The sequence below is a fragment of the Macrobrachium nipponense genome, chromosome 35 (assembly GCF_015104395.2).
Source record: "Macrobrachium nipponense isolate FS-2020 chromosome 35, ASM1510439v2, whole genome shotgun sequence".
Classification (NCBI taxonomy): domain Eukaryota; kingdom Metazoa; phylum Arthropoda; class Malacostraca; order Decapoda; family Palaemonidae; genus Macrobrachium; species Macrobrachium nipponense.
Genome location: NC_061096.1, coordinates 32,195,468 through 32,210,640, shown reverse-complemented (window position 1 = coordinate 32,210,640; position 15,173 = coordinate 32,195,468). Strand labels below are relative to the sequence as shown.

Below are 15,173 nucleotides of genomic sequence, written 5' to 3'. Positions count from 1 at the left end.
CTTTATTTACATCAGGATAATTTTCCACTGTATATACATAAGGATAATTGTTCCACTATTTAAATAAGGATAATTGTTCCACTTTATTTGATTAAGGATAATCGTTTCACTTTATTTACATAAGGATAATTGTTCCACTTTGTTTAAATATAAGGACAATTGCTCAACTTTATTTTAATAAGGACAGTTGCCCCACTGTTTATATGAGGATAATTGCTCCACTTTATTTGAATAAGGGTAATTGTTCCACTATTTAAGTAAGGACAATCGCTCCACTTTATTTAGATAAGGATTGTTCCACGATTCAATTGCGGACATTTGTGTAAATGACGTTGGTTTTGCATCCTGTTTTGTTCCTTTAAAACGTAGTTGTATGGGAGGTGTGGCAAGAAGATAGTAATAAAGGACGAGAAATAATAGTCTTGGAAGTAGTTTGGTCATGCACAGAGAACTGATGTTAATGTTATGTATCCACTAAACCTGAAGGCGTTCAAGTAAGAAGCGACAGAGGCGTCATAATATATGTAAATTGGTGTGATTTTTAATTTGATATAAGAAACCTGGTCTTCTATTTTGAGATATGAAACCTGGTATTTATAATTTTCTGTGTAATTTGATATAAGAAAGCATTGCTGAAACTAGTCATTTTTAGCGGAAAATGCATACGGTAGAGAGGCTATTTATACACTGTTAGTGCTTGGATATTCGATATAAGTGGAAAGCATTTTATGAGCATGAGCTAAGTCATGGACGCGAAATTGTTTATAAAACTCTGACTATTATGTATCGTTCCGGGAAAAGCTGAAAGACGTGACGTCTTCGGTCAATTGATGAAAAATACACCATAAAGCAATAAACGAGATACCGGAGCCCTCTGTACTAACAAACCATAGTAACTTGAAGCCATTCTACTGTGAGTTATGTGCATCGTTTGTTTGTGTCGGTGCTGTTTTTCTAATTTCGCTTTTATGTCTACTCGGATGAAAGCTTAAGGAATTTTTACTTGTGAATTGTATAATGATGTTCAGCTTTTATTTTTAAAATTTGAAATTGTAGAATATTTTGGTAAAAAAATAAATTGACTCTTCAGAATATATAAAGATAAATTAATGTTATTTCTGGACATTTTCAAGTAGAACTAGTGAAATGAAAACTATATATATGATTTGGTAGAAGTCTTGAAATTATAGAATATTTTGGTAGAGACATTAAATTGACTTATCAGAATATATATAAAAATAAATTGATGGCATCTGGACATATTCAAGTCGAACTAGTGAAATTTAAATTATATTTATGAATTGGCAGAAGTCTCTTGAAATTATAGAATGTTTTGGTAAAAAAAATTAAATTGACTTCGGAATATATATAAAAATAAATTGATGGCATCTGGGACGTATTCAATTCGAACTAACGAAATGAAAACGATATTTATGATTTGGTAGAAGTCTTGATTGGTCTCTTTAAGAGTACAGATAAATTTATGCAATAGGCACGTTTGCTATTGTGTTTGACACCAGAGAAAGATTGGTTGCATCACATAACACACTTTGTCAAGATTTGCTTTCTCGTAAGTGGATCCTCCTTTTTAGTGGGCACTTTCAGATGGAGTCGTGTCTCTCGTAAGCCGACCTTTTGTACATATGACAGAGTAGCTACCAGCGTCAGTTTTCAGTGTGCCAACCAGCAGCCTGATTAGGTGTCGCCGAGGGCAGCCATAGAGCAACACTACGATGTGTTAATTAAGTTGATTCGAACTTCCTCATCCTTTGCTTACAAGGATTTGGCAGTTACTTTTTGTCGTTGGTTATGATTCCGCCGAAGTAACCTTAAGTAACACAGAATAAGGATATTATTGTTTAAATTACCTGTTTATTATTTAAGTGAGGGACTACATGCACAATTATACATACATTTCAGTTAGTTATGCCCGCATTTACGCATAGATATGGTTTACAGTATTTATAGCTCCCTGTCATGAATCTGTGCTTTATATATATATATATATATATATATATATATATATATATATATATATATTATATATGTATGTATGTATGTATGTAATGTATGTATGTATGTATGTATGTATGTATGTTATAGAGAGAGAGGGTCGAGTGAGTGACTCACAGGAAATGAGACTGAAAATCTCCTCTCTCCGCCACTGAAGCCTCAATAAAAGGCCACCCACCCGCTAGTGTCGTAGAATTGAAACTTCCCTCAGGTTTGGTCCTTTACGTCATCCTCCGTCCTTTCTTTGCAGCTATTGTTGTTGTGATGACGCAACTCGCGTGATCTTCATTCATATTCATAATTGTTACATACCTGGGTATTTTGCCTATCTATCGATCTACCTACCTATATTTTCTACTGTACGTCTTTTTCTTTATGAAGGGGTCGTCTCCTTAGGGTGTTAATGTTTCAATTTTCAGGAATTTTTGGGGGGTGAGGTTGCTAGCCTCAGGACATTGTCTATCCTGTCGGTAATCCTCCACGGTCTGCTAACCATTGGTACCTACTTTACCACCCTAGGAGAGAGAGAGAGAGAGAGAGAGAGAGAGAGAGAGAGAGAGAGAGGCCATATTTTTCGGACAACTGACCCAAGTCGTTACCCGAATGAAATCTTGAATAAAAAAAAAATCGAAAAAGAAATTTTTTTTTTTTTCGATTTTTTATTCAGGATTTCCTTTTATCCATTCCTCAACCTCTATTGCCTTTTTCAGCTCTATGCCCTGAGGCATTGTTTTATCTCCCTCTATTCACTCCAGAGTCTAGACTTATTCCCCCCTCCCTCCAGAACCGCCACCCCCCCACCCCATATATATGTATGTCACGTCCTAGCTTTTGTTTCGTTTCTTTGTTCACGTTTATCCGTCTAACCTGGGTTTCCCCCTTCATTTGTGATCGCTCTTAGTGCCGTTTTGTTGTTTTAACTATTACAGTTACTTATGTTTCTCAACGTCAATATTCTATTCACGTCTCCCGTATTTTTTATTTTTATTTTTTGTTTTTGTTTTACGGTGTTTCTAAACGTTATTATTCTATTCACCGTTCCATTATTTGCCCTATGATACCCAGGTAGTTCTAATTAAATGCCATCTGCATCAGGTATTCTGTTGTTGAATTAAGACCATATATTTTTTATTTAGGGGAGGTTTTGATATGTCTCCCTATGGCTGTTGTATCTTGATATATAAGTGTCAGGAGGTGGAAAGAATTGGGTCAAATAGTATTTCCTTCGATTAAGTTCGGAATTATTTTACTGTGTCATATCTATTTCTATAGTGTGAGAGCAGCTCTTTAAAGCCCTTTAAGGAGTAGAAACCCTTTCGGCTTAAGGTTAGTGTTTGGTTTTAGATTAAGCAGGCTTTATGCCAGCACGCCCCGTAGGGGGTTAGTGTCATTAGTGCGCCTCATTTGGTGCAATGTAGGCATTACTTAAGGTTCTTTGCAGCGTCCCTTCGGTCCCTAGCTGCAGCCACTTTCGTTCATTTTACTGTACCTTCTTTCATAATCTCTTTCTTCCATCTTACTGTCCGCCCTCTCCTAACAATGGTTTCATAGTGCTACTGCGAGGTTGTCCTCATGCAACACCTTTTAAACCCTTTACTGTCAATTTCTGTTTCAACTGCGAGGTTGTCCTCATGCAACACCTTTTAAACCTTTTACTGTCAATTTCTGTTTCAACTGCGAGGTTGTCCTCATGCAACACCTTTTAAACCTTTTACTGCCTCATGCAACACCTTTCAAACCTTTTACTGTCAAATTTTGTTTCAGCGCTGAATGGCCTTATTTGCCCCAGTGCTTGCTTGGCATAATGCCAAAAATCTATATAAATCAAAATTCCGCCAGCACGAATCTTTGCCTTAGGGCTGCCCGTAAGTGTGGCAAGGTGCTATTGGTTACAGGAGGCTTGGTGTGGCCTTTGGACTACTCCCCCAGACAACTGAGACCTGGCATAAGGCGGAATTTAACAACTGCAACAAAAGAGTATGGACAGTTTGTAATTTACAGGATTTTGTGAGTTTTTGTATTCTTATAAAAAGATGAGAATTGGTCATGTTCTTTATCTGTTACCTTGGCAGTTGCAATGCCGGATATGTTTAGAATTTCTATATTGTTTCTTTTATAAAGAAAAGAATTTGTTATATTCGGTATCTGTGACCTTGGCGCTTGTAATGCTAGATCTGTTTCATATATCAGTCAGTCAGGTCATGGAAGATCCATCTGTGTGTAATTTGTCTAAATCGTGTCTCGGAACAAAGAGCGTCTCAGCCTTGTTGAATAAAGAGCCTCAGAAGTATATATAGCTCGGAGGTGGAGTTATTCTTAGCAGAGATGTTTTTCTTGACCGTTTATTTCTTTGTGATCAGTTGGAGATGGTGTTCCTCTAACACAGGTGGTTTAAATTATCTAGGGTCTTTTCATGTACAGGTGATGGAAGGTGTTTTTTTTTCCTTTTACATACTTTCTGGTCCTTGAATACATATTCTCTGGTTTGTTTTCTGTCCCTTCTGTGTCACATTCAAGGATCTTTTTTTTTGTTTGTCCTTTTTTGTAATAAGGAAAAATACATTAACCTCTAACTTTACCTAATTTTTTTTCGTGGCTTATTTAAATGTTGGTCTTCTGAAACATCCTCATAACACGATACATTTTTCTTTTAGGGGTACCTCAGAAAGAAGAGCCAATGTTTTGGGTCTTCAGAAAAAAAAATAAGAGAAGAAATTCTTCTTACGTATCGTTCGTAGAAATAAGAGACATCCGAGATGATGTAAGTGACATTTTGCGGTTTGCTGGGCGTGTCGGTCATGTGAAACGTGTTGGGCTAAATTTTGTTACTTATTTGTTCGGTGTTGCCTTTTTTTTTTTTTTTTTTTTTTTTTTTTTTGTTTTTTTTTTTTTTTGTTTACGGAGAATGTGTGGGTTAGTCCTGTCTTTGGGTTTTAATCCTAAATGGGATTGAAGTGAATATAATCCTAAGTGGTAATGAGGTATTGTGTGTGTAACGAGTTCATATATATATATATATATATATATATATATATATATATATATATATATTATATATAGATATATATATATATATATATATATATATATATATATATATATATATATATATATATATATATATATATATATATATATATATATATATATATATATATATATATATATACTTATTACATATTTCAGGTACATTCTAGACTTTGTTTTTGTGCGACGGTGAGTAATATATAAATACTTTTCCTACGTTGATTTTCTTTGTTGTTATTGTATAAGATCTGTGTTCAGTCATGCGAAATGTCTGAAATGTATTTGATTCATGTTGTTTTTTGATCAGACGAAGCCTTGATTGAACCCCTTTTCTGCTAACGGCGACTGCCTATTACGTTACGGGATTTTGCTCTAATTCAGCATAAGAACTGCGAAACGGCAGAACTGTTCCTCCGAGAGTGACAGTCCAGAAAGTCAACACAGAGGTGAGTTTTTTTTACTCTTTCGATTTTACAGAAGTTCAATCTCGACGTGGTTCGGAATCACGTCAAGCCGTTGGTCCCGTTGCTGAGTAACTACTGGTTCCATGCAACGTCAAAACACCATACAAACAAACTATTCTGAATTAATTTTAAATGCTTTTTTATATTCGTTTCACGTCGTTAATTCGAGGGTATTCGTGTTGATACGATGTTGCTATTTTTCGTGTACGGTTGTAGTGAAACAATCGATATTCACCTTCAGTGATAGCCTTTAGTATTTCATTAGATCCTGGAAACAGGATATTGGAGATTGAATATTGCCCTTCTTTAAATAAAACCGTCAATAACCCTTAGAATTATTTTCGCACTCCCAACGCCCAGAACAACCAGAAAGGTTCCGAGCGGGCTCCTAAAAGTATAACCCTATTTATCAACTAATGATATATTAATATGATCAGAAATATGTTTTAAGTGTATCTTATTTCTGAAGACCGCGACAATCGTCTCGCTCTGCTACCCAAATTCTTCAGATTTTCCTTTATAAATGTTTTTTATTTATATTAACATCCTTCTGCCTGGACCGGTGAGAATATAAATATGACTATATAATAATGATTACTGAACAGCTAAATAATTGTGAAAGGTGATAGTTTGAAATCGGTCGTTTCCAAATTGCTAATAACGATCGCTGTAAAACAATTATTGTAGGAATGTTGTGTTCGCCGTCTATACGATCCCTAGCGACGGTGTCCCTGCCTTCATTATTTGGCAGAATAATTGAATTTCCTAATCCCCGTACTATTCTACGCGGTATTCTGCATTAATTAAGGGGTGTGCTAATCAGGAGGCGCTCTCTCTCTCTCTCTCTTCTCTCTCTCTCTCGTGTAGCAGAGGCAGCCGGTATACGATATGTTCGAAGCATCTCTCTCTCTCTCTCTCTCTCTCTCTCTCTCGTTTAGCAGAGGCAGCCGGTACACGATTTGTTCAAAGCATCTCTCTCTCTCTCTCTCTCTCTCTCTCTCTCTCTCTCTCTCTCTCTCTCTCTCTCTCTCTCTCTCTCTCTTTGTTCTTAAATTCGTCGGCAGTTTGTTAACTTTTCAGTGTTGCTGGTATCATCAACTTGCAAATTACTATTGTTGCTAAGTGGAAGGGAAGTCTTATGTAGTCTTTAGGTTTGTATGGAACTTTCATCTCCAGATTACTCCGCACTCTGATAAGAAATAAATGAAATCATTAAAGAAATATTTTCTTACTTTAACAGTAGAAATTTTATTGTTTCTCTTTTTTTTGTATTTGAAGGCATTTTGATGAAAAGTAATAAATCTCTTAGAATTTGGATAAATAATGTTGGTCATTCTGTTGCGGAATGTGTACTGTATTCACCCAAGATTTGTGGTCATTTTCATGAAGCTCTTGGCCAAAGGGTCAAGGATGACTTCGTTACTTCATTTAGCCTGAGGAGGCTGAAGGAGGAGGTGGGTGTTGGAGGGGTGTGTTAGATGTCCATTCTCTTTCTCAGATGAGTCTTGTTCACAACTTTCCGCTAAAGTTATAATAGACATTTGGTTTTTTGCTCCGTCTGATGAAATACATCATAGTTAGAGTCGAAGTTGTTAGTTTCAGTTGGTTGGTCAGCGTCCTGATGTTCATAAAGGGCCACTTAGGACCCTTAGGACCTTTAGCCGTTATCAAAGGGCTGCCTTTGATAACGGCTTTGTTGGCACAAGGTACAAATGGCTAGCTTAAGCGAAACCAACCAGTCGTTAGTAGTTAATACTGTTTTAGATACATTTCATCAGTGAACGTCATTGTAGTGAATTATTATTCATTGTTTTGCCAACAAACGAAGAAACTCCTACCCAGTTTTAGGAGAGCATATTCTTCCTTTAATAAGGACTCCTCGTCCTCGAGGCATGGTGCATTAGTGTCCTGGTGCCACAGAAGGAAATGGACTCAAAACACAAGAGGAATATTTATAGAAAATACTGAATTATGTTTAGAGAGATTGTTTCCTCAGTCCAAGGTTTCTTTGTGATATATATATATATATATATATATATATATATATATAAATATAAATAAATAAAATAAATAAATAAGACCATTTTGCCACCAGGAAAGCGAACAGGGGAGTGCAAGTACCATTATTGTCACAATTATTATATAATATATAATTATTATTATAATATATTGTAAGAAATGTATATATGCATATATATCTTATCTTTTATTCCATGATAAAAATTCCTGCGGATGGTGACCTTTTTACATGCTAGCGTTTTTCATCGGTCCTATTATCATATTGTAACCGTCGGGAAAAAAAAGGTTCTGTTATATCAGGTCGTTTCTTTTATGGGTCATTTTGGCCTCCCGAACATAAGCAAACTTTCGTAGGGAAATTCCCCCCAGGAAAAAAAAAAAAAAAAAAAAAAAAAAAAAGTTTGCCTTCCAGTAGAAAAAAAATGAAAAAGAAAAAATGTTTGCCTTCCTCGCTGAAGGTTTATGGCGGTGTTTTAGTTGGTTTTTTTGTTACTTTTTTATTTAATAATGAAAGTATTTTTTTTTTCCCTTCCAAGTAGAATTAAGTTGTACCTTTTCCTATCCTTCCTTCCATTTTTTATTAAATGGCTTTTTATGTGGATTTTCGTTATTGTTGATAATAATAATAATAATGATGATGATGGCAATAATAATAATAATAATATATATAATAATAATAATAATATTAATAATATTATTATTATTATTATTATTATTATTATTATTATATTATTATTATTGTAGTAGTAGTAGTTAGTAGTAGTAGTAGTAGTAGATCAGGGGAGGGAGAGACAGATGTATTTTTTTATTTGGTTCTCATAATGATACACATTCGTAAATCGTGTAGAGTTAATATTGTCAATAATAGCATATTGTTATTATTATTATTATTATTATTATTATTATTATTATTATTATTATTATTATTTGTTAAGAGTTGACTTTCATAAGGAGGAATATCTTGGGAATTTGGAGCGCGCCCTGTTGCACTCGCATGAATATTTTCAACACCGCGATATCATTATTAAAGAGGAGATGCCTCTCGGGGAACAAACGAGGAAAGAGGAAAGGGAAGAGGAAAGAGGAAGAGGAAGTCGACGACGGGGGAAAATGAGTCGAGGCACTTAATTTTTTTCCTTGTCTTGAGGCTGGTGGCAGAATGTGTGCTCGGGTTGCGCGAAAAAGAAAACACTGTGTATTCAATTGTTTGGGATCGATTCAGATGCATTTTTTTTTTTATATTGTCGTGGTTATGAATATCTCTTATTGTTTTTGTGGGTTTTGTATTTTTTTTCCAGTGGGATTTTTTTTTCTTGGGTATTTTTTTTTTCCAGTTGGTCTTGCATTTTATTTTATCAGTGGGTCTTGTATTTATTTTTTTGCAGTGTGTCATGCATTTTTTGTGTAATGTATATAATTTTTTCAGTGGGTCTTGTATTTTATTTATTTCAGTGGGTCTTGTATTTTATTTTTTTCTGTGGGTCTTGTATTTTATTTTTTTTCAGTGGGTCTTGTAATTTTTTTTTCAATGTGAATTATTAAAGGCCTGACTTTTTTTTTTTTTTTTTTTAATTCGTCTGAATGTAATTTGATTTTAGATACACTCAGTTTGCTTCTTTTAATGTTGACTGTTATGTAAATTTGAATCTCTCTCTCTCTCTCTCTCTCTCTCTCTCTCTCTCTCTCTCTCTCTCTCTCTCTCTCTCTCTCTGTGCATAGATTGGAATACGAAAAATAGCAACAACAGGTAATGGATCGTTTTTGCAAACATTGCTTTGCATTTTTGACAGGGCCAGTTATTCTATTGCATTGTGAAATGGCTTTTAAATTCTGACGGGATATTGCAGTTATGTCCATTACCATACATTGCCCATTATTGACCACCATGAAGAGGGTAGGTTCTAAATTACCCCGGTATGATTGCTTATTCAGTCGAGTATGTCGATTTTTTTTTTGCTGGCGCTGGAATAGGGGCTGCCCGTCATGTCCCACTACTTTCTCGGCCCCCACCCGGTGAGGACAAACAGGTTTGCATGAGGCGGGTGGATGTGTCATGTCTCCCAAACCATCCTGATACCCTACCACGGGGCGGACAAACAAGAAGATCCGCTCAGATTTTATTATTATAGATATTTCGATGAGGAGGCACTATTACAACATCCGTTATGAAGATGCTTGCGGGAAGTAATTATTATTTTTAGTGAATAACAAAAACTTATTTTTTGTTGATTAATGGCTTAATTTTTTCGGAAAGGTTGATGTCATTCGGTTTTGTGAATTACGAAAAGGACTTAGTTTGTTTATTGAGAGTACCATTTAGGAAGATTATTTTTAAAAAACTAAATGCTGTTCCTTGTTGATTACTTAGTCTCCGAGATACATCAGTTCTGTTATTGTTATTCATATGAACACACTCACGTGGAAGAAACTGAACAGAGCGGCGAGGTGAATCCGTTCCAAATGTAAAGAAAAACCCGAGCAGTCAGGAGAGGAAATATTATTAAGATATTTGATAAACATAAGGGCAACTTATAAGCAAACAGTTCCATACATATGTGATCTATGAATAGATAAATTTACTCCTTTTTTTCTCCAGCCCGTTTACATCTTTCTTGGTTTTATTCCCTTACTTGGGAACCATATACATGTAGTGGTGTAGAAGGTAAGATTTAAAAATGAAAAAAAGCAGGAAATTTCACGAATTCAAACCAAGTTATGCTCATGTGATTTTATATGACTTCTATATGTTTGTATAATTATTGCCGATTCATAACTATTCTGCTGCATATATAGATTGTATAAATAGTGTTACCCGACATAGCAGCTTTTAAAGCTTTTAAATAGCAGGGATGTTTTATGTATACGTATATATATTTTTTTTCTTCTATTCATGGACATTCTTTGTAAGTCAAGGCCTCCTTTCCACGCTTGAAAAGAGTTGAATGGATGAGTTGGTTTCTCTCTCTCTCTCTCTCTCTCTCTCTCTCTCTCTCTCTCTCTCTCTCTCTCTGTGTTGATTTAGATTCGTTCATTTGTATCCTACAACCCTCGTGTATATATATATATATATATATATATATATATATATATATATATATATATATATATATATATATATTTATATATATATATAGAATATATGTTAGTATGTATGTGTGTATATATATATATATATATATATATATATATATATATATATATATATATATATATATGTGTGTGTGTGTGTGTGTGTGTGTGGTGTGTGTGCTGCATGTTCTTATTAGTCGGTCTTGTAGGAGATATGTTTATTTTAAAAGAATTTACATCAACGCTGTAATGACAGGTTATTGATCTTATTCATAATTTTATATTCAAGAGTTCATAAGACGTTAGTCTCACTGATGATAACTTACTCTGTAACTGTTTTTCTGTAACTGTTTTCCTGTTAATGTGTAGGCTAATCTCGAAGTGAAGGCAAAGGCGTCACTTATGATACGAAAAAGGGGAATTGAATAAAATAAGGGAACCATCATGAAGTCCTCGCCCTCTGTCACGTGACGCCTTCGCTCCTCAAAGGCCTTTATGCAAAGGTGTTACAGATGTTGGGGCTTGTTTATCTCCTTCGCTAAACATATCTGGGGCGTGGATGTGTCGACTGACGGTGTAACCAGTGCAGCTCCGCGTTTGTTTTCATGAGAGCTGAGTCGTCGACGATACAGGCGTTGAACAGCAGCAGGTGGTGAATGTTAAGGAAATGTAAGAAAACAGCGCCAAGGTTAAAAACAAGTAGAAAAAATCCGCCGGAGGCTCCTCGGTGCAATCGAGTTTTCTGTTCACCTGTCATGTTGTATGAAATTCTCAGCAGTGCCAATGAGAGACTCAGCCGCGGCCTGATGGTGGCCTTTGTTGTTGGCGCCTGTAGCGGTGTGAGTGGCACGATCATGGCTAAATTCAACCGTAAATAAAATAAAAACTAGGGTGCTGCAAATTTGTTGGTCTTGTATTTTTTTCAGTGGTCTTGTATTCTTTTGTGGGTCTTGTATTTTATTTTTTCAGTTGGTCTTGTATTTTTTCAGTGGGTCTTGAATTTTTTTAGTGGGTCTTGTATTTTATTTTTTCAGGGGTCTTGCATTTTATCTTTTCAGTGGGTCTTGTATTTTATTTTTTTCAGGGGTCTTGCTTTTTATCTTTTCTGTGGTCTTGTATTTTTTCAGTGGGTCTTGTTTTTAGATTTTTTCAGTGGGTCTTGTATTTAATTTTTTTCAGTGGGTCTTGTATTTTATCTTTTTAGTCGGTCTTGTATTTTTTTCAGTGGGGCTTGTATTTTATTTTTTTTTCCAGTAGTTTTTAAGATCTGAGGGCGGATAGAAAAAGTGCGGACGGATAGACAAAGCCTTCTCACGAGTTTTCTTTTACAGAAAACTAATGAAATAGGCAAATAGCGTATTCCTACGGGCATACAAACACACCACCTTTCATATATCACAGTTTTATTTTCGCTTGTATCCTACTGGGTTACAAACACTTCGCCTTCCGTACGTGGAGGCCTCCTCCCGCGCATGCGCTGTGGTGGTCGTGTACTGACAGAAAACAAGAGACTAACGTAGGTAGGCCTAGCAGTCTTATCATGTTTTTTGAAACATCATTCTGTTACACCGAAGAACTGGGGAATGTCCGCAGCTGTGTACAGGTGCCGGGCAAGACAGGTAATTGAATTTTAAAAGATGTTTTTTTCATTTTTGCGGAGAAAGGTAGACAGTTTAAAAAGGAATATATCCGAAAAGGGTGGCATTAACCAATGGAAATCTATTAAATAAGGAGACGTTATTATTTTCTTACCTTAAATTGGCTGAAGTCGAAGAATTTGTCATTGAGAATTGAAAGTGGAAGAACATAGAGTTAGAGAAGTTAGACAGCTAAATGAGGAGAACCCGAAGGGAACAGAGATGAAAGTTAGAGGGAGGTTGCAAAGAGCCTTTGGTACCGTTTACAGTGAGCCATGCAAGGGAGAAGATGAAAGATGTATGGAAGGCTGGCGGAGAGAAAATTGTCAGTACTTGGTTTCTGTCTACTATTTCGGTGTTAATCCATGGTGATGTGACTACGTTTTTCTCTGTAGTAAGTCCCTTTTTTTCGTTTTTTATAGTCTTATATGTTTAGGTTATTTGCGCTTGATGTTGTATTTTTCTTTGTAGGCCATGTACTTGCAAGAACAGAAGAGATTACTGTCCACTTTGCTTATTTTGTATTATGTCTCTTTGTGGACAAATTTGTACTATTAATTATATATTTTTTGTCAGTAAAATAACTATCTAAGTAGCAAGGCGTAAATATATTCTTTCATTAAAACAAATTGTATGAGACCTGAATGTATATCTTGAGTTTCACGGAAATCTCATTATTATCCCGAGAGCTGCAAACAGTGTAAACGTGGAGGCTCAATCTTGTTTTAGGCTTAAAGTGTAGGGTTCGGTAGTTAGGTAGGAAGGTAGGAAAGAGGCTTGTGAGGGTCAGTGAGAATAATTCAGAGATGACGGAGGCGGTATTTGATTTGTTTAAAGGGGAAGAGATGCGTTTCTGCTCGACGCTGGAGAGTGGTGAGGGGGACGTAAACTGCCTCTTGAAAGAGGCAGAGCAGTTCTTGCACCCTTCTACTTTTTATTAAAAAAAAAAAAAAAAAAAAAAAAACTTGCTTTCAAAGAGAGTCAGCAGTCTGGAGAGGAATGGTAGTACTGTATAATTAAGGTTTTTGGACTCCCTGATCGACGTCGGCAAACAAGTGTTTAAATGTGGAATGAGTTTCGTTGTAGGATGGAATTTGTCACGTGGGTTAGGGTTCAATGATGCATTTCATTATTGTCTTTTGCGTAGGTTTGAATGCATAAGAGAGAGAGAGAGAGAGAGAGAGAGAGAGAGAGAGAGAGAGAGAGAGAGAGAGAGAGAGAGAGAGAGAGAAGGGGCTGTCATGTACTGTAATGTCTATCACATCAGAATCCCTTTTATGGTTGACAGTTTTGTAGCTAATTGATAATTATATGGATAATTTTTCCCCCTGTCAGATTAGATCTATATTAATTAACCACATATTTATAAACCTAATTAGGTACATGCTGAATCTGTGCGCATTTATTAACAGAATTCATTACATAATGATTCTGTGTGCATTTATGAACTGAATTAGCTACATACTGAATCGGTGCGGATTTATGAATTGAATTAGGTACATAAATTGATTGTTGTGCGCATGTATGAACTGAATTAGTTAGATAATGATTCCGTACGCATTTTCGAATTTAAATACTAAGCGTAATTAGTATTCTAATGATTATTCACGCATTTTTGAGCCTGGAATATTTCTTAAGTTCGCATCGTTGTAGTTCCTGAGCCCTTCCGGGCTAATCCAGCCCATCCCTGATTGTCCCAAACGCTTTCAATCCTAATCCAGAGCGGTCCCTAATCGTCTTTTCAATTTCAATATATAATTCCTATTCTGTGCGGTTTTCGGGACGCAGTAAATCACTTTGTTTGTTTTTATGTTGCAATTTTTTTTATATATATTTTTTTTCTTTTGTCACGGTACTGTATTATTGTAGAGATTCAAATACGTATATTTTGTGTTTTTGTTAATGTTATTGATCATATTAACTTGTTTTCATTTATCCAAGAGTATGAACATCATTGTAAAAATCCATCATATCTAAAGGTAATGGGTATTTTAACTCTTGTATTATTAACTGAATGCCATCTGTATTTAGTGATATTTGTTATATATCGTTGTTGCTTTTTTATGCATTTTTCTTTGGTCTCGGTACTGTATTAGTAAGAGGCAAAGCTGGTATTGTGAGTTATTATTGATTTTTTTTTTACTTTACCCTAAAGTATGAACAGTTGTAAAATCCTTCGATTTCAAGTGAATGGGTATTTATGAATTGAATGCCCTCTCTATTTACTAAATATGTACTAGATAAAACTCAAGTATTACTTGATGAAACTAATTCAAATCCTTTTAAGTTATATCGTGACAGAGTTACAAACGTACGTTACTATTTAAAACATTCGTTTCAGTGGGAATTCGCAGGAATCCGTTATCATCATCTATAATTTTTATTGGAAATTGAAAGGTACTGAGTAACATTCCCTGGAATTAATTTCACGGCGTTTCAAAATATTCGTAACCATTTCTGAACATTCCTTTTTATTGGGAATATTATGATATTGGCTACCATTTTGCGCTCCGTTTTATTGGGAATTCCGTGGTTCCGTGTAGGACGTTGTTATCAGATGGCGAAACTTTTTTTTTTTTTTATTTAATTTAATAAATGGGGAGAGGATTTTTTTTTATTTATTTATGTATTTATTTATTTATTTTTTAGACTCTGAGATTGATGTCATTTTACTGCTGGGATGTTCGGTCACTGAAATATGAAACCTATTTAACATGAAATCGTCATTTGGTCATGTTGATTTTTTTTACTGCAACAATTATACTAAATTTACCGGAAAATTTTACTGTTACCAATTTATTATATATTAATATATATGTATATATATATATATATATATATATATATTTATATAGATATATGTGTGTATTTGTTCTTTGGTGTTTTTTTTACTGCAGTTTCTATATTAGATTAACCGGTAAATTTGACCGTTAACATTTATTTT

At 34.9% G+C, this 15,173-nt stretch overlaps 1 protein-coding gene across 1 annotated transcript in view; it reads left to right on the top strand.

Moving 5' to 3' along the window:
* Positions 1–15,173, top strand: part of LOC135208312 (EH domain-binding protein 1-like protein 1) — a 323,948-nt gene that overhangs the window by 147,359 nt on the left and 161,416 nt on the right. The window contains exon 2 of the mRNA XM_064240415.1: positions 4,668–4,774. Within this exon, the coding sequence (XP_064096485.1) occupies positions 4,770–4,774 (5 nt within the window). The 5' untranslated portion in view covers positions 4,668–4,769. The remainder of the gene's footprint in view (positions 1–4,667; positions 4,775–15,173) is intronic.